Raw genomic sequence first — 25,895 nt, forward strand, 5'->3', positions numbered from 1 at the left:
TAATGGTTTACTTATAAACCTGGCTGTGTGCTATTCTAACAACTGGTTCTCTGAACGTCTTGTAGAACTGTTATTTGCTCAGTATGTTTCTTGAATTTTCTGAAAACAGAAACTGCTTATTTATTACCCAATTATATTTAAAAGTTGAACTCAGTGAGCTTCTTTAGTCATGGTTGAACTAACTCATTGCTAAGCCTGATAACTGTTCTTTTCCTTTCTTCGATCTGCTGTAATTGTTCTTAGAAGGTCATGTAAGAAGAAATGTAAAAGGCACAAGCTGAAGTAGTTGAACCTAGTTGTCCCCATTCTAGCTGTGGTGCAGTCGGAATACCAAATCTATAAACATAAGCTGTTCACATCTTAATGCAATCCTAACAGTTCTTTGCAATTTGGCTTCTTGTTGAATGGCTTCAGATTTCCAAGCCCTTCAACTACCATAACTGTGTTCATTTACGAGTACGTGCATTTCAAATACCCCATGGGTAGCAGTTGCTGAGTGAGGAAGAAGTGTTTGCTTAGAGAACTGTTTCACATTACACAGTTTCTCAGACAAAGTTATTTAGTGTGTCTGTGATGGTAGCTTTAACTTCCGAAGCAGTGAGAATACAGATATTTTGTTAGATCAGCACAGCTGTTTGTCTCAGTTAGTTGTACTTTGTTTTGATATATAGAGAAGCTTTGTACTTTTTAAATCCGTGATTTTTGTCTCAAGACAATCATAGAATGGCCTGACTTGAAAAGGACCTCAAAGATCATCTAGTTTCAAGCCCCTTGCCCTGTGCAGGGTCACCAACTACTAATAAATGTAGAGAGGGTTTTCTCATTTCTTTTCTCCTCTATAAAGACAAAATGTGTATTTTGTGGTCAAGGTTTTATTCAAATTTTCTTGTACAACAGCAAACATTTAGACGTGTAGCATTAACTTTGATTGTTTCAACCTGGATTTTAGCTGTGTAGTCTGTTTCTGGAGCAATGTAACTGTCCAAAGCCTGTTGGATTTGCATATTTTCCTGTTGACATGTGTGCATACTGCAGACTGTTGTAACTAAATACAAGTATAGAAATGGACTGTATCCAGATGCATGTAAGCTGCCACTCCTAAGGGTGTTGAAGAATGCTATCCTTTTTGCCAGGTACTGGGAAATTTGCTGTGTGGTGGCACATATGAGCCATATCTTTCCTCGCATTCCCTTCCATCTATTCTGACAATTTACAGCTATTTTAACTGCTTAGGATTTCTGTGCTGTTGTCAACATGTAAGTAATTGCTTGTTTGCAAGGTGTATTGTGAGAAAGGGCAAAGAAGTAAAAAGGAATGTAAGCTGTAAATCAGAGTAATGCATTTGTGGTAGATATTAGGTAGGATGCAGTGAGTCGATGAATTGCATCCATTTTATTGTGACTCTGTCCTGTACAGAAAAATTCAAAATTATTGCAATGTTTTGAGGGTAAAATCTGAGATACCTATTACTTGAACTGAAATAGGTCCCACCAATGCAATTAGTGGATTGTTAGTTATATGCCTTCTTGGAATACTTAAGATGTATGTTTCAGTAACCTTGGATATCTTTCTATTTAAAGTGGTGTTTCTGCTGAAACTTTTTATGTGTAGTTAATATCAAGAGACATTTTTCAGGAAAGTGAAAAATGTATCCTGATGACACTTATCTTGGTTTTGTTTTATAGCTGGCCATGAATGCGAAAGGAAGAAGGGCTTGGAAGGTTCCACCCAGAGAGCTCTTCAGGAGGCAAGGCAACAAAAAATGCTTGATGCTGGTCTGGTTAAAGATTCAGAGAAGAAGAGATATCCAAAGGTATGCACCTTTCTTCTTAGTTGCTCAGTATCTAATCCAACTTATGCTCGAAATGATGAGTAAGCTGTGCTGAAGGATGTTGTCCAGTATGGCTGAAAGCAGTCTGTCCTGTAGTCACAGATGTTTCATGAACATAGGTAGGTCAGTAGGTATCAAGTTCGTATTTTCTAATGTGAGTTTCTATTGGGAGTAATTTTTCAGGGAATGATAGAGCCTCTTATGAGCTGAGGCCCGCAAGCTACTTTTCAAAAGCCTCATGTAATCACCCCACAGAGAGCACTGCCTATTAGTGCATATTGTTCTGTTATGTGTCTTCTGTAATTTGGGAGAAATCGTGATGTATTCCATACAACTTCTGAAGCATTTCAACTTGTTTCAATTGGTTTTTAAAAGGTACTAGATCTAGGATACTAAAAGAAAGAAAAATAAGGTGAATTATTAATTGTCAGTGGTATTTTCTTAACTTGAGTATACCAAGATGTGCTGCTGTTTCATTTTGCAGGTTGTACAAAAATGAATTCCCAGTAGAATTTTTCTAGTTGTTGAAATATTTGTTTTCTTCATTTGGTTTATTTTACCTATTTATTTATTTATTTTTGAAGTTACATTTGGGGGCTCTGTAATAGTAAAGATCAAGGTAAACATCCTAAAATGTAGAAGTTTTTAGGCTCTTAGAAATGTTGCTCTGGCTTATTTTTCTTGTTTGGGAACCACTGGTTAGTGTTGATATGTTTCTGTAGAAAGCACAACAGTGTTTCTGTTGAGATTGTTGTAGTGAAAATCAACTTCAGTCTTTCATTTCTCTACAAGGTTATGTCTCTAGTTTTTTGTACATTTTCTTTTTTTTTTCAAGAGCATTTATTTTGTTTGATACCAGTAGTGTAATTCTGCTTCTGAAAAATACATCAATTTGTTTTCATCCCTTTTCACTGTCCTTAAACTCCAGATTTTTTTATACATAGCTTTAATTTAAGATGCTTCCTTCTCATGGAAGCAACTCCATCTCTACTGTTTGCCCACCTATTACTCTCTGAGTATTACTGAGTCACCTGCCAGTCCCTTTCCACTTTCTGTGTTCATCCAGTGCTTAGAAGTGTTCATCTTAGACTCTCTTAGATAGCTCTTTCTTTCATTATCGCTTGTGAACAGATGAATATTTCTTGGCTTACAAAATCCCATTTTTGTTCCTGCTCCTACTGAACTTATCACTACTTTTATAGTAAATTCTAGTGGAGTTATGTTTCACCCCCAGAATATGTAAGCTCTACGCAGGTAGTCTGCCTATCTGGCTTGCTCTTGTTCTTGAAATTCATGAGCACTGTTAGTTGACTGATTCTGGCAAGCATCTGTGCTTCTGCAGATCTTATGTTCCCAAATGACTCCTAACAGAGGCCCAGATGTCTTTATTTAATCAATGGATTAAAAAACTGGAGCAAGTCCAGAAATAAGACATCAGAAAATAGGGATGTGTTTGAATGTGCTAGATTTTGGTCTTGACTGGTTGATTTTAGGTTTTAGGTATGAGGTTAACAACAGATTGTTTCTGAGAATTAAATCATATGTGTTTTTGTTTTTTTTTTTTTCCACTTAACATAAACACCAGAGGAAGTGGTGGGTCTGTAGGGGGCAAGAGGGTAAGTTAAAATTGCTTGAAACAAACGTACTCTCACAACCTTGTCCTGTAGTGTGCATTTATTGATTTATAGTTCTAATCTAATAACTTTATAGTGTGCTCGTGCTAAGCATTTTGGCTCTCAGAGTGTTTGTTCCCATAGAAGGGATTACGTGTAAATGAGTATCCTGCCCTCCTCGGATCAATTTATGTGACATTTGGAATAGAACTTCTATATGCTGTCACATCTCCTTTGGACCATAGGAAAAGATCAGGTCAATTTGACTATCTCTTAAGTGACTTAGCTTCTTTTATATATTGCTCCATTTCAATGAGGCTGTATCTTTATTAAAGAATATACTATAAATAATAGCTTTGTTCTCATTTGTAGTGATGACAATAACTCTCTGAATGTATTTTCGGAGGTGGAATTACTTACATATATAAAGACTGCACTTGCTTTATATCACAAATGAGGTAAGGAGTACAGTAAAAAGGCAAATATATTGTCATGAAGTTATATCCTTGAGCCAAAATTATAAATGTTTGTGTTAGCTGTACAGCTATAGAGATCAAAATAATTTAAAGTCTTTTCTGTGTCTTGTAGCTGAATAATGATCTAAGAAATGCCTCTGCTTACTTTTAAGTAGATGCAAATATGACTCATAGCTGAGGTAGAACACTGACTCGAAGGACAGACATATTGTGTTACTGTAATATGCTGTATTAGCTGACATGTAATTTAAAACCTAATGTCCCTTTGAGATGAAATTTATCCTTGAAGTAGTGAAAAAACAACTGGAATTTTTTTTTGAGAGATTGTATTCTCTTGATTTTGAAATCTTATTTTACAAGACTGAAATCATCCAGTAGCAGGCAATTAGGCTGAACTGATTTCTTCTCTAGTCTTTAAAAAGCCAGTATTGATAGCATCCATATTATTAGATTATTAATTTGCTCAGAGTACTGCTTTAAACATTTAAATAAATGAAAATGCACTCACAGATCATTAAAATTAAGGAAGCTTTGATAATTTGATTTCCACTATTCTCTAGAAATATAATTTTTCAGTTTCATATTATTCTTACTAATTTTTATCAGGTTCCCCACAGACTATATTCTCTGTTTGATTTCTGTTAGTAATTAGCAGGGCAATTGCAGCTTCTCTGTATCAAGTATATTCAATTTCCACATATAATGTATTACAACACGTTTCATTTTCTGGAACTTTATTCGGTATAAAACTTTATCAAAAGGTGCATGAGACATTTCCAGTGACTGAGATGTTATCTCTGTGGGATGGATTTGGAAATTATGGTAATTGGTATATTATAGAAATTACAGAAGGAAAATCCAATGATCATAAGTAACTGCTAGCTTTTGTAATTCATAAGGCTTCTTACATGTATGAAACCCAATTTTCTCCTCAGTTGTGTGCAAGATAGCATATGAAATATAGAAGCTTTGCTATTTCTGTATTGTGAAACAGGAGAGAAGCTAAAATAAATGATTTCTTGATCAGATTATTGAGCTTGAATATAAGTTATATGTAAATATGTTTGGCATATTGGGGTAGAATTGGAGAAATAGGAAGGGTAGTAAATGAAATAGGCAATCATTCTGGGTTTGCAGTAAAATTAGCACGAAGGTACTGATTTGATTTTCAGTAGAGAGAAGAAAAGTGACAGATAAGTGAGGCGTTCTTATTTCTACGGTCCTTCACTGATACAGTAGATTTCCAGTCAGATCCCTAAGAAAAGTAATGCCAGATAGAATTACAAAAGACTTCATTCAAGTGTATGAGAAAGAAAATATATGCCTGCATTTCAGATGAGGAAAAAAGCAAAAAGAAACTACAGACTAGTAATTAACATTGAAATTCCCAAAGAATTCTGGATTGACAAAGTGCAAATGTCTACACATATGGAAGAAACAAGAGATCTTGTGAATAGAGGAGAAGCAGTAAATGTTGTTACTTTATGTCTTATTGTTAATTGTAACTGCTCCTATGTTTTTAATAAAGCTTTCGTTACTGTCTCTCAGGTCATTCCTACAAGAATCCATGGAAATTTGACCTGATGGAAACTTTTTTAATGAATGGAAGACAGATTGAAATAACACACAACTATATTGAATAGGCATTTGCAGGGATATATTTTCATTAGTGACATGGGAAATGAAACAAAATACACTGACTAAATTTGCAAACCAGTTTATTCTGTTTGGGCTTGACTGGAACAATAAGTGCAGCTGAGGACAGGAGTACAATTCCAAACTTGACCTATTGGAGAATTTATGGGGGGAAAAAAAGAGGCAATGTAAGAAAAGGTTCATAACTCTATCTTTACAACCAACTGTACTAGCATGGATCAAGGTGAAAATAAGCAGTTGATTAAATACTGTTTCTTTAGAATAGAATCTAACATTTGTTGTCTAAAACAAAATTAGCATGGATCAACAGTGACATATTGCAAAATAGCTAAATGCTGTACTGCAGTGTAAACCAGAAATGTTGCAGGGAGAATGTGAAATAACCCTCTTGCTTTGTTCACTTGGCATGTAGCTTTGAGTGCAGTGTCATGTTCAGTTGGCTCACAGTTCTCTCTTGTGGGAGAAATGTTGTACCTACAATAGAGCAGCAAGAATGATGAGAAGTCTGTGGAACTCAGTTGTGAAAGAAAAGGTGAAGGTGAAAGAAGTGAAGTTGCATAGTTTACAGAGGGAAAAAAAGGCTGTACATATTTAAAATGTAAATGAAAAAAAAAAAAAAAAAGGAAATAATGTGATAGGACAAGAAGTAATAATGTCAAACTCCCATAAGAAATAAGAGAACTTCACATTACATATTAAAATTTGTAATAGTAAGTATAGTGCAGCTCTGGCTCAGATTGCCTAGGGAGCTCCTGTCAGTGGAACAGGACTGGCAGGTTTTTCTGAGGAATAACACTGGTGTAGTTGGGAAAGGAGGATGCACTGACCAATCAGCAGAGGATTTCCTTCCCTGACACTATTAGATTTACCAAAAAAATGTACTTAGGCAGAAAATACCTCCACCTTTCTCTAAAGTAGCAGACTCCTTTTAACTTTGTATAAAAGAATAGTGATATCAGAATTGCCTTCTACCATTAGTTAGACTCAATGGCAGAGAAAAACGGAGTTCCACAACTTAGTTTCTGCAGATGGGAAGGCAGTCAGATGATGTGCCAGCCTGTAAACGTTTATTTGCCAACCAGTGTGCGTGACTATGACTCCAGAAGTAGAGCATGAGCAGCACCTTGTCCAGAGGACTGCCATCAGATACAGAGTGGGATTTGGGGGTTGCTGTGGTGGTAGAGGGTATGAAGAAGTCAAGTACAATCAAGTACAATTAAGAGTATTATACCTCTTTACTTCTACTTAGGAAATTACTGTTCTGTGACTCAGATTTTAAGAATATGATCCACTGAATGTAAGCCAAAAATGTTCTTTAGTTGATTTAATTTGTTATCTGTTTATTAGATAACACATTGGTTTTTTTTAAGCTCCTACAATAAGCTTGAAAATAGTTTTGTTTTTTTTTTAACCCCTCTTTTTAGCTGAAATCTATGCTTTTATGTGTGATGCTAGCTTTAGTTTTAGGTTTTGCCTAAATATCTTCCTAAATGTGTCATTCCTACATGGGGGAAAAAAATCTGTAAGATCTTAAAAAACATATATATAAAGAAAAACACCTGCAAGAAAAACTTTAAAAAGACAACACAGATACAATTTTCCATCCATCACTGCAGCTTTCTTAAATTAAGACACCAAAAGCCATGCATTTCTAAAAATAATTACATTTGATTCTTTAAACTATTGGCCCTTGATGAAATTACCTTGCAGAATATCCAAAGGGTTTCTTTCTGCTGAAGAACACTGCTTATTCTGAGTCATTACATGTTGCTAAGCATAATAAAATAACAGGCCCCTGAGACTGAAAACGGTACAGAAGAATTTTGGAAAGTAAGATTTATTTGATCTAATTGTACATACATTTTCCATAGTCATATATTTTTTTGTGTACTTGAGCAGAAATGCTGTGACTGATTTCAGAATAATAGCACACCTTTTGGGAAGCTGTGAATCTCATCCTTGCTCTAAAGTATGTTGCTCCAAAAGTAATGGCTCCTATCTGTTTCCATGGACACTGCAACAGATAAAAAGAGCAATACGTTATCACTACTGGATGGAGCAAATTCTCAGCTACAAAACAGGTGAAAATTTTTCACCATAGTTTCTACCACTGACTATGCATTTTCACCAGTGCTGAACAAGAGGCTGCTTGTGAAAATCCACAGCAGTGGAGGTGATCCACTGTTTCACAACTGCTATGATGGTGTCATTGCTAGAAACGTTGCCCCTGCAGTCCATCTTTCATTGGATGGAAGTCAAAAGGCACCAAATCTGGTGGGTATGACAGGACAGTCCAGCCAAGATTGGCAGCGTACTCCACAGTCTTCAGACTGTTCTGGGGCCTGGCATTATCGTGTCACAGGATAAAAGTTGTCTACTCTGGCCTGACAGTTGTCTACTCTGGCCTGACTGATAAAGTTTGAGCCTTCAGCTTAGTCTGTGTCATGATGTAGCAGTCGTAGTTGACGGTTTGTCCAGGTTCCAGGAAATCTGGAAGAGTCATCCCTTTCCTATCTCAAAGGATAGTGCACATTACTTCGCCCGTTGAGGGTGTTGTCTTGAACTTCTTCTTCAACAGGGAATTCACACGTAGCCCCTCTATGGACATTTTGACGTTGGCTTATAGTGGTGACACCATGTCTCATAACCAGTAATTATGGGATGCAGGAAACTGACACCTTCTGCCTCACGTTGGTTCAGTAAGTCCTGACAAACATGCGGTATTCTTTCTTTTCCTCTGTGAGCATTTGTGGAACCCACCTGTTGCAAACTTCGGAATATCACTTTGTGATGTTCCATTGTTGCCAGCATTCTTTTTGATGAGTTGAAGCCAATAGTGGGCTCCATCCACAGTTTTCTGGTCATAATTTGCCAGGTCATGTGGATGAGCTGATAGAGACACTCTTCAGCTGCGTATGGCCAAATGGAATGTGGATTGTGTTTCACATCTCTGTTGCCTCTTCTGAAGTGCACCGCCTACTACCTCACTGTGCAGACGTGCAGTGGTTGGTCTCCATAAATGTTCTGCAAGTGTCAGTGACTGTCAGTGGATGCCGTTTTTCTACATGGAGGTATTCAGTGACATGCCTTTGCTTCATCTCTGCTTCCATGTCAGACACGGTTCTGTTAGCCTGCCTCTCTGCTGCCATCTGTCACACGGCAGCAGAATGTAACGGGATATTGGTGGGAAGGTTCAACCTCTACTGCTATACCTCCAGCATCCACCTCTGATGTCAACACTGTAAAACAGGAGACATTACTTTTGGAGCTGCCCTCATGTTTCACAAAAGGTGCTAATGATAAAACTGCTATTGTTTTAATATGCCAATGCATCGATTTCCTGCAAAAGCAACTTGTTGAAATTACGTTGAATAAAAGCAGCTGCAACAAAAAACAAAGACAGATTGATAAATCAGCTAAGTGTAAAAAACAGCTTTGCTGTTGCTGTGTTCCTCAGGACAGCCCTGTCAGATGGGAAGAGAACTGTTGTATTAGCGTTCCCTTATCCTGCAGGATTTCCTGCAGTGCGCTCTCATTTGCCTTGTGCTTTATGGCAGGCTTTGGCTTTGCATGATTTAAGAGAGAACTTGACAGCACAACAAGAGCCCCCATACAAAGCGCACGCAGCGGGTGACAGAATTATGCTTGTACAACTGTCAGTATTGTCAGCATTGTTAGGCCTTTGAGACAGCAGTCGAGTAATTTCATTAACTGTGGAATAATGCTTTGTTTTCCCTTTAGTTAAAGTGTCAAAACCTTAACAATTCTCTCAGCAATTGTTTGGGAATTTTGGAGAGGACAAGGAGGAGAATGGTTCAGTTGTGCTGCTTCCTCCTCAGAGGAATGGTTTTCCTCAGAGGAAAGAGCTTACAGCACGCTTTCTTAAATGTGCTCAGGTGGAATGTCACTAAACAAGCTTCTGCCAGTACATTTTTTTGTAACTCTGCAGTTGTAATGCTTTTCAAAGCGTTTAACTTCTTCTGTGGCATATATTCTTTAGATGAAATAGAAATTACTAGTATGAGAACCATACAGGACTTATGGTATTGCATCTCTCTGGTACCTGGGCCACGAGGCGATTGCTACAGAGTTCATTACAGCTGAAAAATACACATTTTGACAAAGGGATTTTTTTTCTATGTAAGAGAGGAAGAAATGAACTCCACAGAAGTCTATTTCCAATTATAATTCTTTTGTTACTGAAGATTTGTTTTACTGTAAAAAATCAACAATGCAAAAGGTGGGAAGAGCTATTTAATAATTTTGGCAGCCTTATGTGCATCATTTTAATTTCTAATACAACAAAACAACGATCTGAATTGTTATTTTTAGGTATTAATAAAATTCACGTAATGCATGAATTACAATTAATTGTAGTTGATATACAGTTATAAGTCAAAATGTTCAGAATGCTAACAGTATGTGATGTGGGGGGAATAATAATCACCACTATTTTTAAAGAAATATTCTTCCAGAAGAGCCATTTGTAATATAAAATTCAGTGGTTAACTTACACTGCTGTTCAGGGATACAGTTAAAAGGCAGAGCAGTGTGTGAACTACTGCATGATATATTCTCAAAAAAAAAAAAAAAAAGAAAAAAGAAAAAAAAAATGTTTAATGTAGATTGAGTGAGGCCAAAGCTAACAATACTAATTGTTTTCTGTTTTTCCATTTTAATTTGGTTCTGTTTAAATTATTCATCCATGAAACTGGGTCCCTTTCAAATTACAGAAATGTGACTGAAATACAAAATAAGCACTCAGACTTTAAAATCTTGAAGGAAGGGCTCAGGTGCTAACTAACTGTGATATTTATTTTTTAAATTAACTACCTTATACTAAGTTATGGATTTGGGTGTTTCAGTCTTTTTCCAATATTTAAATAAAGCTTTTGCATATGTAAACATTACTAAGGAAAATGAAATTCAGTGTTAGTGTTTAGTCTTCATGGTAACAAATCTCTCTACCAGTACTGTGGCAGGAACATGTGCTGCTCATCATGTTCAGGGCTGTTTGTTTTGTGTATTCAAATAACGCTTGACTTCTGGGAGTAGAAAATAGTTTTAATTGTTTTTGTTGAATGCTGTGGATATGCAATGAAATGAAATGTTAAAGCTGTATTCCAAACAGCTTATGAATTAATAATCAGATTGTTTCCCCAGAAATGTTCATTGTTTTGCTTTGGAGTGTCACATTATTAGGAAGGTAATAATAATGGTCACGGGGCTTTTCATAATTGGATTTCCAGTTGAAATTTAGGTCTGAAAAGTTTGGTCATGACTAAGACAAGTTGTTTCAGTGTAAGCATGGTTTTGCTGATATTCTTTTCCTTTATATGCAATAACCAAAGTGAGCCAGTAAGGAGAACGAGGTCTAACAGGGTACTGAAAACTTATCATTTCTTCAGTCTTGAGGAGAGACATCAGTGGGACAGCAGAAAGCTAAGCGTTGGCCTTGCCCTGTTTAAGAAAGGCCCATCGAGTCTGCTGCTGTTCTCCACTATTAGTACTTCCCTGATGCTTGTCCTTGAATTCAGAGCAGTCTGAATTCTTACTGTGGAATTTTGTGACCATCTCTTACAGCTTTGTCTTTGGGAGAAGCGCCACTCAGTTTTTTTGTAGCTTCACATCTCATCTGTTGTTTCCTTTGAGTCCTCCTTTCTTCTCACTAGCAGTTACAGGTGACTTTTCCACTTACACTCTTTGTAAATGCTCTAAGCTCTTTGAGCTAGGGTACTAAGTTTTAAAAAATGTATTTATAAAAGTTTGAAAGGCTACTATAGAACTTTGTTGCTCTGAACACCAACCGAAGGTGCTGAGGTGATACAAGTATTACCACAAACTCATCTGGCAGATTTTCTTGTTACTCTCTTCTACTTTGTGGTACTTTCCTGTATTTATTATGTTTGCAAAGTTGTTATTTTGGTGTATACGGTTCAGATAATATGATAGACACTGTAGATCATCTGAAGCACATCATCCAGTCAGACATTTACTACACATCCAAAGAGGCTCTTATTGTTTCAGGAATGCTTCACTCGTGCTAGAAAGCAAACAAGCATAACAAACCTACAAAATGCATTCTGCAGCACCAGTAAAGAAATTGTTCTCTTGTAGTAATACAGCAAAAATTGAGACTGTCTGCTGTGATATAAACATCAATAGTAATTTCCACAAGTTTCCATAGGTTAAAAGGTACAAAAAGAAGAAAAGGAAAAAAAAAAACACTCTACTGTTTTAAGAAGTCCAGTCACATGCAATGGTACAATTTGTTCAACTGAGAATTCTTTGTGTATACATTTCTACACTTGTGATGTATACTGATGTATACTGAGTATTTTTAAGTTTAGGTACAATAGTCAGCTTTTGGAGCTGGTTTTATTAACAAAGCATATGCCATGTCTCATGCTCATTTATGCATTTTTCATGCCCATAGTATAGGAAAATGGCCATAAGATGATGATCTTGGTAGTTAAGAATTTTTCCAAGTGTTCCTCTTTGGCAGATAAAATATTCAGAAACAGAGCAGCACAGTGATCCTTGAGTTTCCTTCCAATCCATGCTGGTCTCTGGTTTTATGATAGACACCACTATGTGTTTCAGCATAGATCACAGCATTATCCTTGCTTTTGCATTAACCTAAATATGGAAAATAATTGTTAGGATAGAAACAAAGTATGAGTGTAGTGGAAATGCTGAGTCACAGCTTGAAGCAGTGATTGAGCACCTGGTGGAAGGCAGGGCCAGCCCAGGAGAGCACAGGTGCATGCAATGCATCTGAGTGATGGGAAGGGCTGGAGCCAGGATCCACCCCTTCCCAGACCTCATTTAAGGGTTGGCAGCCCTGCTGAGGGGTTATTGCTGGAGATTCCTGCCTACCTGAGGCCTTCTGAAGGTAAGAAAAATCTTCTTTCTTCATTTCTGCAGCTGCTGTATTTGGGCTTGTCCTCATTTGCTGCAGCTTAGCGCTGTGTTACCCCACTATTACTGCTCTACCTTTCATCGCATTATAGTATTATATACAGGATATCTTTACTTTTAAAGATTATCCCTTGGAGAAAAAGAATGTAATTTCCAGTGTTTTGTTCTTGTAATTTTTATACATATCTAGTTGTTAAGTGATTGCTTTTGTCCAAGCTTGATAATAATTTGAAAGAGGTGTTCTCTTGAGTTCCAAGTTAGATGCTTTGTCAGTTTCTTATTTTGATGCTTGTGTTCTCTGCTGTTGACTAAACTTCCCCGGATCTGATCTTGTCTCTCTTCTCTTTTACAAACTAATCAGTTCACAAGCAATTTTTGCCTGCCACGAAAGCTGTGAGCCACCTGAGTGTGTAGACTTTGATCTCAAAAATCCACCCAGGCTAAAATGGTTTTGGAATTAACAAGGAGGAGAAGCTGAAAGGGCTTTGCTGACACTGTTGTTTATTTTTAGTGGTTGGTTTGTTTGTTTTGAAATGAAAAGCAGCCTATTATGTACTAATTAAGTACTTTAGAAACTGTGAACGTAAAAACAATGAGAGGGGAGGGAAGGCTGAGGATATTTGGATCAGGTTTAAAGTTAATTGGATACATCCCACATCTTGCTGGATAGTGACTCTGGTCTTTCCTGAAAGACAACCAAACAAACTTTTAAAATGCTGGTGTAAATCTGTAACCTCGGTACGAAGTTACCTTGTTTTTGGTCTGAGAATGATAGTACAGAACTCTTTACAGTCTATGTGTAGTTTTGTTCGGGATATGCACGCAGTAAGCTTCTAGCTGCCATCTGCTATTCTGTGTGACTTAACAGCCTCTCTGCCAGTGGAACAGGCTGATCATGCCAAAGCTGTGCTTGGGAGCTTAATCAGAACACACCAACACCTGTGTGGGACACTTTTCTCTTGGTTATATCAGTGTCTGTGCCACCCCTTAGGTGGTCTTAAAATCTATCTTTCAAAACAATTCTCTGGTTTTTCTGGAGTAAAAAGTTTTTCTTTAACAATTGATGAGTGTGAGGAAAACTTTTTATAATTCTAAAGATCCCGATTTAAAATTGTCCCTGATATTTCAAATCCAATAAAATCAATGTTTTTATTACTTTTAAAAAATCTTGTAATAATTGAATTCATTCATCATGAATTTCTTGTCAGAAGTTATACTATAATAAAAGTAATGAGAAGAAGGAAGCAAAGTGTAAGAGGGAAGCAGAGTGTAATCTTCTTGTTTCTGTTCCCAGGCAAATGTATTTGAATATCACATAAATATGTCATTGGATTGTATTGTTCAATATATTACTGACACAGCTGTGCTGATCTTTGTTATTTTAGAACTCTGTTTTGGTGAATCTGCCTCAAATCTGTTTTGGTTATTAGCTACGCAAAGAAAATATGCTTGAATTTAATAATGAGGTAGATCTAATTTATATCCTCTTAATGTGCTTTAGCCATGCACTCAATCACACGGACCATTTACCAAAGGGTTTTAAGGTTTTCTGTTTTTCTTAAAGTAGCACCTGTGCATTTAACAGCAATTAGCGCCTGAAGTTCTGCAAAAGTGTTTAGGTTCCTGTTGCTGAATCCAGTAGGAGTAGGTGCCAAAATGCTTCTTAAGCTTTCAGGATTGTATGCCAACTGGTTTAATGTCATTGTCTAATATCTCTTCTGAAAATGCTGTAGAGTTAAAAATCCAACTTCTGTTTGAAGTCATTAATTATGTAATGTATTGCAAAGGCTGATTTTTCTGGTAACCTAGTACCTTAATAGTCAGTTAAACAGATCTGATGTCTTGTTGCTACTGACAAGGTTCCAGTTTTGCACCTGTTTCCTTTTCTCTTTTCTTTTGTTGTTTGCAGGAAATAATTTGTTTTTGTGGTGGTTGCTGTTTGCTGGAGTTAGGTCAACAGGATCTGAAAAAAGTCAGTGCAAGGGAAGGTGAAGCTGAATGAGTATGTGAGGGCAAAGCATCATTGCTGTGGCTTTTAGCTGCTAGATTTGTAATAATAGATGTGAAATCTCATTTTTGTTTCTGCTCCCTGTATGGTAGGTGACGGTGTCTGAGGAGGAGTTCAAACTTGTGATGGTTTCTTAGAGAATCCTGAAGGCTTTTGTTCATCTGAGACAGAAGTCTTCAGAAGCTGTTGAGGAACATTTCAGCTAATAGAACCAATGCTGAGAGGTAGTGCAGATGTAGAGGGCTTTGTACCAGTTGTTTTTTTCTGTAACTTTCATTTAATCATTGTATTTAGAAGGTCTGTCTGGTCCTACTCTCATACAGTAAGGCATACTTTGTTCAGGGCTTTTTGTTTTTAGACAGCTGAAATTCTGAAGACACTGCTGTATGAATGATTTTATTTTTACCTGGCTATCAAACTAACAAAGTTACAGATACAGGCACCTTATTTATCAGAACCAAAACACCCCACAAGCAAAGCAATTTATTTAGATCTTCTGTTCAATGGCTCTTCAGTAGATATTCAAATTATGTCTCTGGACTGTTCCTTTGGCTGCTGCTGCTGTATTTTTTTCCTGAGGTCTATACAGATAATTCAGTGCAGTTTTGTCCTCGTATCTTCTAAACAGTGCTATAGATTTACATTCTTGAGCCTTAAATTAAAAAAAAGAAACCTGAAAGTTATGAAGTGTTACTCCTTCGGGTTTCTGTGATGATAAGAATTTATCCTTGCTTTGTTCTTCTCTATCTCCTTAGACTCTGAGTGAGCAAAGGACATATTTGTAGAGAATGTACTCATCAACTTGATAAAAGCCTCAAAAAAATGTGATGGAGGCAGTATTAGAGTTAGAGGCACATAGAAAATGTGAGTCTGTATTAGCATCGAAACCTTGGATGAAAAATTTGTGCAGCTTAATTTAGACAAACGAAAATGAGAAGCGAGGATGCTTCTTTTCAACCATGATTGTGTAACTAGCTTTAATTATACTTTTGCAATGCACTGATTCTCCTTTTTCTCATGGAAAATGGGGGTTGTATGCCATAGATGTTTTTTCCCCATAATTGTCACTACTGTGTGTAGTAGACATTGAAGACAATACTGAAAACCTTTAGGACTTGAATTGAGCTTCCACTTTGCTAGCAAGGAGAAAATGACCTGACTTGAAAAAGAAGAGCTTCATAGAATGTTTTAAAGGAGCCTCTCTGTGAAGTGATGCATCCAGCTCTTGGTAGGAGACTTGGGACTGAGGAAAGGACCAGAAGCATTTTAGGTTTAGCTGCTCTTTCTGGATAGTCTATTAATAAGTGAATGTAGAGTATATGGTAGCATAACATGTGGCTGTTTTTTTTAAATATTCAAATGTCATATTTTAGATGTTTTTGTTTTGAATAAATACACTGCTTTGAAAAGCTATTTATTCTTAAGGTACTCTTGAATGAACACAATGACATAATGTTATCTTTTATTGAAATTCATCATCTACGTGTATTTGACTTATTTTTTTCTAATCCAGGAAAAGGGATGTGTGTATAGAAATTGAGAGGTAGAAGTGAAGTTAGTTATGTTTCAGTGAATGTTGATAAATGTTGTCAAGCTGCACTTCTTAATCCATCCTGTGTTTTTCTCCGTGTCACAAAAAGTTAGTCCTGGAATAGCTAAGAAGGTTGTCAGTGTAATTCCATTAAGTGTCTCCAGATCAGACTCAGAAGAATTGGAGACACTGCCTTCAATTAGGGGCTGGAAATCAGACTTGTCTGGATTTCCTTCTGGGCAAATCTGAGTGTTCCAGAGATAAAGTTTGACTGAAACATTACAAGCCTTTTATGTCATTTGCAACAGTGGTTGTTATCACATTGAAAATATTTTAAAATTGTTAAATGCTTTTAGTAACTGCAGTTACTTTGAGTAAAAATTGTGGGGTTTTTCTTTCTTCTAGTTTGAATATGAGAAAGCTTTTGCCCAATATTGCTTTTAGTGTCTGCAAATTGAAGGCAGAAGCACAACAAAAACATGAATGATTTAAGGTGTTGGTGTGATAGGCAGGGGTGGAAATGAGAGATGAAAGAACAAAAGAATGGGTGAGGAAGGCAAGGCAGCTCTGTGGGTAAAGATGACTGGATCTTTGGAGAGTTGGAAATAAAAAGGCAATTTGTAACTTAATACAAAAATGAGCGTAAGCTTGGAGAAGCACAGAGGAGAACAGTTGGTCAGGTGATTGTGAATCTTATGAAGCAGATGAAAAGTGAGCTGTACGGATGCTATGTTTGGTTGAATATCAACAAGTGGGACTTTGCAATCACACATTCCTGATTGGGAGTGATTAACTGAAGATGGCTTGCTAGGAGAAATAGGTTTTATGCCTAACATCCAAAAGGCATTTTCTTGAAAAACTTCTGATGAATCTTCTCTCCTTACGATGTTATTTTCACTGTAGGAACACTTTGAAATACATGCCAATTGGAGTAGCACTTAAAAATGGGAAGGGTGGCAGTGCAGGTCTTTTTTGGTTGCATACTGAAATAATCATTCTAGATACTTTTCCACATACCATTTAGGTATTCAAGAAAGCATGGAAGCTGGAAAAAAGAAAAATGGAGTGAAAAGTTGTTAAGAACATGGCAGGTGACTGTGAGCTTGAAGTGAACAGAGTGAGACAGCTACAACTTTTAGACGAGTTAAAAAAAAAAGCAGCTGGAAGATTGATTTAGAATTTCCAAGTACAAAAGTAGAATGAAAAAGCGACAGGTGAATTTGTATGTGGAAAGGCATTGGGGACTTCTTACATTTTGAAATCAGTGGAGACCTAAGAGAGGACTTGTGACACAAGTAGAATAATGGCAATAGAATATTGTTTTGCCTACCGCTGTCCTGCTGGGTTTACTGTAATGAGGAATGTCTTAAAGTGGTTTGCTTTGCTAAAGCTTTTACTGAGGACATAAAAGAAGGATGCCAACAAGATGAGGCAGAAGATAGGCATTTATATAAACAGAAGTTATTTCATAATAGAAGTGAGAGTGAAGTTCAGACTTACAATTGATTCATTATATTTTTGTGTGCCTTACTGTGGGTAAGGGAGAGACGAGTCTACTCAGGCATATCCAAATAGTGGTTAGAAATAATTTTATCACCTATGAATCAGGGCCTGGGGGGGGGGGGGTGCTAGAGAATGGGGTTTGAACTGCTGTCGTTTTTCACAAATCGGGAAAGTTGAAAGAGAAAAGCCTTTGCTAGGGGATGAAATGAGGGGGGGATAGAAAACAATAGTTTAAGATATTAAGGATAGTCAAACAACAAAACCCCTCGAAATAAGAGGATCCTATAGTAGAAAGACGGACAGTATGTCCTGTTCATACAATATCAGGTAATAATTATTTACAAAGTATATTGGAAAGGAAATGAAATATAATCATTTGATTTGAACAAGATATTGTGGAGTAGGTGTATTGTGAGGCTTTGATTTAGGTTTGATAGGAGAAAGGAGGTAATTGAAAATGTGTGCATATATATCAACAAACAGAAGCAAAGCAAAGAAGTGGCTGGTTGACCCTATTATTAAGTGGAAACAGGAACAAAATCTGTCAGGCCATTTTGCTGACACCTCTGTGAAGGCAGTCTTGAGTGTGCACAGCATTGCTTTAAGAGAGAAGAGGGTGCAAAAGTTCTATGGCTCATTTGAAATTTGAGTGTTGACTGTTGGTGTTGTGTCTCAGAAGTGTATCAGCAGAGGCATTCTTCATATTGCTTGCTTCCTATGTAGGTGTTCTGCGTTTGCAGCGTGAACGTCCAAGTCCGTGGAAGTACCGTCTCATATTGAATGATTGCTAGAGTTATCATGGGTTTTGCTTGTACTTATTTGTTTCTAATCTATTCAGAGTTCCCCTTTATTTGTATTGTTAATGGTAGTTTTGAGTTTTGCTTTAATCATAAATACATACTTGAAATACAGTATGTTGCTCATCAATAAGAAGTATCTACGCTTTGATAGCTAGTTGGCTGCATTGGTAGCCTGAAAGGAATTCTCTAAACATCTTGAAGATAGTTAGAAAGCCATGTACAATTTTTGGGAACCCAAGGAAAAGTTATTTTTCTGCTCACAACAGTGAGCAAAAACTGCAGGAGTTTATTTAGTTTTAGTTTTTAGGAGTTTAGTTTTATTTTAAAATCTTGCAAGTAAACTATGCTGATACTGTGTGGTTACTGTAGTTAGATTTGGGTTCAGCTAAAAGAAACAACAAGAATTACTAGATCTTTGCATGTGTCTTTTTAGGGGGGACAATGATATCATTGTCATAAACGTTTTAACTCTCCTGAGAGCAGTGTTTCAAGTAACTGCCTCATGTGGGTTGGGCACCCCAGTTACAGATATCCTTGAAGTACCCACATAGTTCCACTGTGAATAGGAACAGTTTCAGTAGCAGGTTTTTTTTGTGTTCAACCTCTCTTTCCTAAATTTTGGTGCTCTGCGTCATCCCCTATTAAAGCTGGATTTCAAATGTATTGTGTGTGAGACCTTGCATGAATCTTAGCAGATGTATACGTACATCAAATGGTCATCTCTGAAAACTTTTTGGGAAAGTGCTGTTGAATGATCTTTCCAGCCAAAATGTTGAGGAGGTCTGTAGAGACACTCAACTACTTCTTGATGTAGTAAATCTATGCGAGTCCAGGATGAGCATTTCATTTATTCTTCTCTTCTATTTAGTTTTCTCCAAACTAGTTCTATGTGCTCCTAGCTTCTGTATGCTTGGAGGCAGAATTTCTTGACATATGTCTGTGTTTTCCTTGTGATTGTCTCCCTCTGATTTCATCCAGATTGTTCTTTTAGTCTTTCTCGAACTTTTAGTCCAGACTTTAATTTTAGAAATGTCTAGTGAATTAGAACAGGCTGATTCAACCTGTGGTCAGACAGTTTATTATTTTCCCGAGTGGTTTTGTGTGTTACCTCTCTCCATTATAGATTTCTGGTATTATCTAAATATTAGACTCAAAACCTTGGTCTGTCAATCCTATGGGGTTTTACCACTTTCATCTCATACAAGCTGACAGCAGTGCTATTCTCAGAGCCCACAGAGATACACTGACACATAGCACTCATAAAAATTAATAAAGCTAATGTCCCTGTTCTTCATACCTGTGGTGTAACTACTGATGAGCGGAATGAAGTGTGGCACCTCCAATAATGGCTCTGGAGCTGTTGAGGCAGTACCGCAGTGCCTAGGGTAACAATGGAATGATAAGCTGCTTTGGTTCACTCGCTGGGCGAACTGCTGTGGAGATTTAGTTTCAGCTATTCCTTCTGACTTAATTAGAGAGGATGGACTTGCAAGCTGCTGTGTATGAGAGGGAAGTTCTAAAGTGAAAAGGGAGACAAAAAAAGATGAATGGAATCTAGTTTCTTTTCAAAATTGAGTTGGTTTTGAGGGGCTAGTGGTAACAAAAGCAATACAAACTGCTACTTGCATTCTTTCCAAGGAGATGCTGTTTTGAATACAAAAGAAGAACAGATCTATCGGGTGAACTGTACCTGGTTTGGGAGTAAAACTTGTTACAGGTTCCACATGCCGTCTGTTCTAGCTGACATAAGCTAATTATCTTTCTGTTGGTAGTACATGGTCTGGTTTTCAAGAATTGAATAACATCTGGCAGTTCTGATATCCCACGCAACACCTCAGTATTTGCTTTGCAGTTTAGGAGTCAGGTTCTGTTCTTTCATCTCTTTTTGTACTAAGCATTTGTCTCCCTATGATTTTGCTAGAAGCTTGTGGATGCTTTTGAAACTATATTTTAGATACAAAAGAATGACTCATGAAGTGAAAAACTCGATTAATATAGAGAACTAAAGAAAGATACATATAATTACTACTAACGTTAATAAAAATCATCCTATGATTGTGAAAAGGTTTATCCACATTAAGGAGTTGTTACACAAATTCAACCTAAAAATTGCTTCCAGTGAGACAAGGAATTACTTGAATCTTTAAAGAATCACCAGATGTTGTCAGGGTGTTTTTCAGAGATGTGCTGTAGTTGTTGTATGCTATTTATTGTTTTTAATGCGTGACGTAGAAAAAAATCTCAAAAATATGAAACAGACTAGAATTACTGATTGTGTTTATAGATTACATACTGGAGAGGGCTTAATTCATAGAGAGGGCAGGTAAATAAGGCAGAGAAATCTGGAACTGATGTACTACACACAAATAAAAATATATTCAGCGATGGCTAATAATATCTAGAAACATTTGTGCAGAACTGACTTTGCTATAGGAGAAGTCATGCTAGAAATGAATATTTCAGATAGTTGAACAAGAAGTCCCTGCGCAGTGCTCTGCAAAAGTGTGATGCAGTTCTAACAGGTCTAGCATGAATGCAGGGGAACTTCTAACAGATCTAGCTAGGAATGCTGGGCAAAGCCAGGGAAACTGTTATTGTGGTGGTATGATTAGGGTGAAGAATATGAGGCTAGTCAAAACCAACAAATATATCCCATTATGTAATCTGCTTAGTTTCACAAATTCAATTAAGGAGCATTTTCATCGTTGGCAGTGACTGCCTACAAAGGGAACAGCAAATGGTCCTAATAGGAGTGTTTACTTTGGACAAAAGCAGAATATGAGTCAGTAGATGGAAATAGAGTCTGAAGAAGTTTTGGGTTGGAAATAGTGTTGCTTTTCAACAGCAAGTATACTTAGGCATTTCACTACTGTAGTTGCAGTAACTTTTTCCATTTTGACAGATGTTCTGCCAATTTCTAAGTAATAGCTGATTGTCTTACTAAGATATATCTGATTCAGGTAAATGCTTATTTGAGAATGTGCAGTGGCCTGGATTTTATGGTGTCCGTTCTGGCTTTATAATGCGCCTTGATGAAATGACAAGGGACTGACTTCCTTCCACCTCAAGGCAGTTTTTGACTGTCTCCTATTTCACTGGCCTGTTTGTGAAGTCAGTCTGTGTATCTGACTCGCCTATTCTGTACCGTCTACTTTCTGCAATGCTGAAAATACTTATGCTGTTACAGCGAACATTAGTCAGCTTTATCACATTCTGGTGTGGTTTGTATGGCTAATGCATATTGTGGTCAAATAATCAACTTTTTGTTACAGAGAATTCATTATTCTCCTGCATTGGCACGTAGAGTGCTTTGTGCCTACACTTGAGAAGCCATGGCAAAGTATTTAGAGCTCTGTTTTCGTTATTGATCATTATGTGGAGCTTAGAATAACAATTACTACCTGTCCTGGAACTGAATTGACATGATAAAATGCAAAGAGGAGTAATATGGACAGCAACTGTAAGGGGCAATTGCAAATAAATCAGTAACTAATGAACCCAGAATGTGTTTACTACTACATTGTATACAAAGTAGTTGATATATGAACCATTTGTAAATCCTTTGTGCTTTTATAACAGTTACTGAGATGATCACAGCTAGTGCTTTTCTACACATGAAAAATTAATGTGTGTTAGATACTGAGAATGCAAATGCAATTTTTGAGGTTCCTGACAATGCCTTAGAAGAGGAATGCTAACTTCAGGAAAATGGGAACTTTTCTGTAGAGATTTGGGAAGTTAGTAAAGGAAAAAGAATGGCGAACTTCAAAAACTTGTATGACTCTTTATTCATACTCTTTAGGTGTTGGGTGATAGCAGTGTCAGGAGAGAGCCTTTAGGAGAAAACATTTTCTTCTGCTACAAGTGCAAAACAGGATCATGTCCAACTAAATCTGAAAAGGAATATACTTCTCAATATTTCACACTGCGTATGTTAGCAGTAAAATTGGAGTGAATGCAGATGAACTGTACTTCAGGACATCCATAAGTCAGCATAACTTGCATTAGCTTGTAAGGAATTTTGTCTTCTGCTTTGGCTATGCTAATTCTGTAAACTTTCTTTACCACTTCTACTTACGTGATGTTTTTGTTGTTGACTCTTTTATTGTCTTCTCATAGAACTTGTGGTGATGCTGCTTAGGATTCTGGGAATCTAACGATTTAGAAGTACTTTCTCTTAAGTAGGCAATCTACATAAATCTCTAAAATTGCTGATAAATATATTAAAACCTTTAGAGCAGAACAATATAGCAATGTTTGTTTGGACAATCCTTGACTTTGATATTGAATCTTTCCTGTTTCTTATGCGCTAGGAAACATGTCCTGATGGAGATCTTAATGTTATTTCATTGTTCTTAGGGTTGTGACCTACCACATGTGCCTGAGAAAGGAGTCTGTATAGAAACATGTGGCAGCATTTTGTACCATCGAAGCATTTTGATAACAGATAAAAAATGGTCTTGTTCATTATGATTATGATCTTTTTGACTGAATCCCAGAATGGCCTGGGTTGAAAGGACCACAATGATCACTCAGTTTCAACCCCCTGCTATGTGCAGGGTCGCCAACCAGCAGACCAGGCTGCCCAGAGCCACATCCAGCCTGGCCTTGAATGCCTCCAGGGATGGGGTATCCACAGCCTCCTTGGGCAACCTGTTCCAGTGCGTCACCACCCTCTGAGTGGAAAAACTTCCTCCTCATATCCAAGCTAAACCTCCCCTGTCTCAGTTTAAAACCATTCCCCCTTGTCCTGTATCTGTCCACTCTCATAAACATCCATTCCCCCTCTTGTTTGTACGCTCCCTTCAAGTACTGGAAGGCCACAATGAGGTCTCCCCAGAGCCTTCTCCTCTCCGAGCTAAACAAGCCCAGTTCCCTCAACCTTTCATGATGGCTACAAAGCTTGTGTTGGGAAAATATTTTCAATGAACTTTAATGATTAGAAGTCAGTGTTTGATGTACCAGCTTAAAACATCACAAGGTCTATGTGCATAGCAGTCTTCTGCTTTTATTTTTCTCTTTGTCAGTGCTTATGTCCAGCAGCAAGAATGTGTTCAAAGAAGTTTTTTCCAGTTTTTCCAAATGTGGAAATGGTTGACGTTCATAAATTCAGATTCTTTCTCTTGCTTCATGTCTTCCACGCTATAATGCATATACCTGTGTGTAAAAATTATATATGTCATATAGTATACGGTAATGCATTAGTCCCACTGTTTGTTATACCAAATCAACCTATTTTTCTTAACTGTATTTTAATGTAGTCTTGCCATATTTAAAGAAATAATGTCTGTCTGTGCAAATCTCTCATCTTCTCAGCCTACTGTGCAATTACAGTATTATATTTGTAAGGTGCATTGGGATTCTGTAGACAGGGAAGTAGATTTTACATTGTCAGGAATTCAGAGGTCCTGTATATTTCTCAGGAGAGAAAGAAAAAAAACATGGAACTGTGCACACTCAGAATGAACTTTTCGAAATGAAATATTTGAATGGAAGAAATATTGGTATCTCCACAAAAAAAAGTGATACTGACACTTAGAGTTACTTTTTAGGTAGTTTAGTAAGTCTTAAATTCTGCCAAAAGTTTAAAAGGACTCAGCTGCCATAGTACTTCTGCTACAAATAGATGTGAGCTAAATTTTAGGAACCTTAAAGGCACCTAGTTTAATTAAAATGATCATAAAAACAAAATGTATGCCAGATCTTCATTAACTTATCCCTTGCAGGTGGTTTGTGGAGGTGGCAGCTGCTTAGTAATGGTGCACTGTAAGCATATTTGTTGCTCAGTGTATTTAAGAGGTTCTGGAATGAAAGGAAAGATGTTTCTATGGAGAAAGGATGATAAGGCAGATGAAGTCTTTGCCTGTGTTAGATTACCATTAATTTTTCCATGGTCGTGGAACAACGGTAGAGCATATTGACAGCATATTTGTGGCAGGCTTCCTTACTGTCTCACTCGAGTCAGCATCTCTTAAATGATGTCAGCAAGGAGACAGGTGTGCATCAGTCATCCACAGAGACCCCTAGGCTAAGGTTTGTGCCAGGCTGCAGCTCCCAAGCAGGCCACAGATGCTAGGACAGGCTCTTGAGTTCGCTCCGTTGGCCAGAGTCTGCAACATGTTCTCATGGTGACACCAGGATTGGATACAGAGGTAGAAGAAGGCCCATACAGCTTCACGCCTTTCCGAGGAAGGTAAAGGGTGTGCTCTTGCTTTGACACTGACATGAATACACTTTTTGCTTTCACAGTGAAACTGCACTGTGCTACAAAGACAGGTTTAGATGAAATAAAATTCTACTAAACATGACAGGAAGTTAGTTTTCATAGGTATCTTTTTCAGTTTGACTTCAGATTATCAGTACAAATATTTTATGGTAACTTACTGCATAATGTGAGCTCAATTTAAGAGTGTCTTTATTCACTTCTGTTAACATGTTCTTTTAGATTGGCTTCCCAATCAGTGGGTGGTAAGCTGGCTGTTACTGCCTCTGATGCTTAGGGTTTTTCAGCCAGTTTGAGTATTGGAATATATGTATATTGGAATACAGCATAAAGCATAGGTGTGATATAGCTTGTGATTCAATAAAAATGGTACCCTGCTGTCATACCACGTTATCCATATGTTTGTTGATTCACAGGGCTGTTTCAAGGAACTAAGTAGAAATTGGACAACTTATCTTAAGAAAGCATCTGAAGATGTTGATCAAATCTACTATAGCATACTTCTGTAGCAGAGAGCATTCATTTTAATTGCTGTAAACATTTTTAATATCTATATAAAGTGACTATGCTGCAATGTATTTGAAATGTGCCAAGAAACCAAAGTAATTTGATCTCTATCATATAATCAAAATTACCTTCTTAACATGCCTAATTGAACTGTATAACACAGTCTGCATGTACTGCAGTAATTTAAAATATCACTGAAGTTTAATTGCATTGTAAGCAAAAATTTAAATCTAAAAATAAAATTATAATTGGTGGAAGTTTGTGTGTTTTATTGCACCATTTTTTATTTTACCATTGGTTGTAAATATAGTAGCTTTTTCAAGTATGGGCAATTTAAAGGAGGGGATAGGGAGGGCAACATCTTTAGGAATAACATATGGTTATTTGTGACCTACAAAACTGCAATGAAAATCCAGGCACCAAATACGTGCATGGTATCATCATAACTTATTCCAGTGTTCTCATTAACGTTCCGTCACTTCTCCATGGCAAGTGGTCAAGTTGAGCTCTGTAACAGCATCTTCACTTCTTCATGTAAAATTATGGTGTTTATTTATGGTGTATGAACGCAGATAGTATTTTATACCTCGGAAAGGATTGATTATCTGTAGGTTAGACAGGACTTTTGGTTTTTTTTGGAAAACAAACAGGAATATATTATCATTATGATGTGATGCTGTAAGATTCAGGTCAGTGCACTCAGAATTGCTACCAGTAAAACAGCACTGAGTTTGTTCTTCCATGGGTGCTAACTTTATATTCATGATTTCAGTTCCCACGTGAATGGCATGTTTCTCCTTGAGAGCATCATCCACAGTGATGTTGC

The 25,895-nt window shown here is 37.1% G+C and overlaps 1 protein-coding gene and 1 long non-coding RNA gene across 4 annotated transcripts in view; one reads left to right on the plus strand and one right to left on the minus strand.

Moving 5' to 3' along the window:
- Window positions 1-25,895, plus strand: part of SPAG16 (sperm associated antigen 16) — a 348,220-nt gene that overhangs the window by 22,119 nt on the left and 300,206 nt on the right. For both annotated transcript variants that reach the window (XM_421865.8, XM_040703739.2), the window contains exon 9: window positions 1,686-1,813. In XM_421865.8, the coding sequence (XP_421865.5) occupies window positions 1,686-1,813 (128 nt within the window). The remainder of the gene's footprint in view (window positions 1-1,685; window positions 1,814-25,895) is intronic.
- On the minus strand, window positions 5,622-8,337 carry LOC121111286. Of its 2 annotated transcripts, none has more exons than XR_005861331.2 (3): window positions 8,255-8,337; window positions 7,510-7,590; window positions 5,622-6,050 (listed from the first exon to the last, which is right to left on the minus strand). It is a non-coding gene; the product is annotated as an uncharacterized LOC121111286 (long non-coding RNA). The 2 variants fall into 2 exon arrangements; XR_005861330.2 differs by having other exon boundaries at window positions 8,113-8,326.

This window comes from Gallus gallus, chromosome 7, assembly GCF_016699485.2.
Source record: "Gallus gallus isolate bGalGal1 chromosome 7, bGalGal1.mat.broiler.GRCg7b, whole genome shotgun sequence".
Classification (NCBI taxonomy): domain Eukaryota; kingdom Metazoa; phylum Chordata; class Aves; order Galliformes; family Phasianidae; genus Gallus; species Gallus gallus.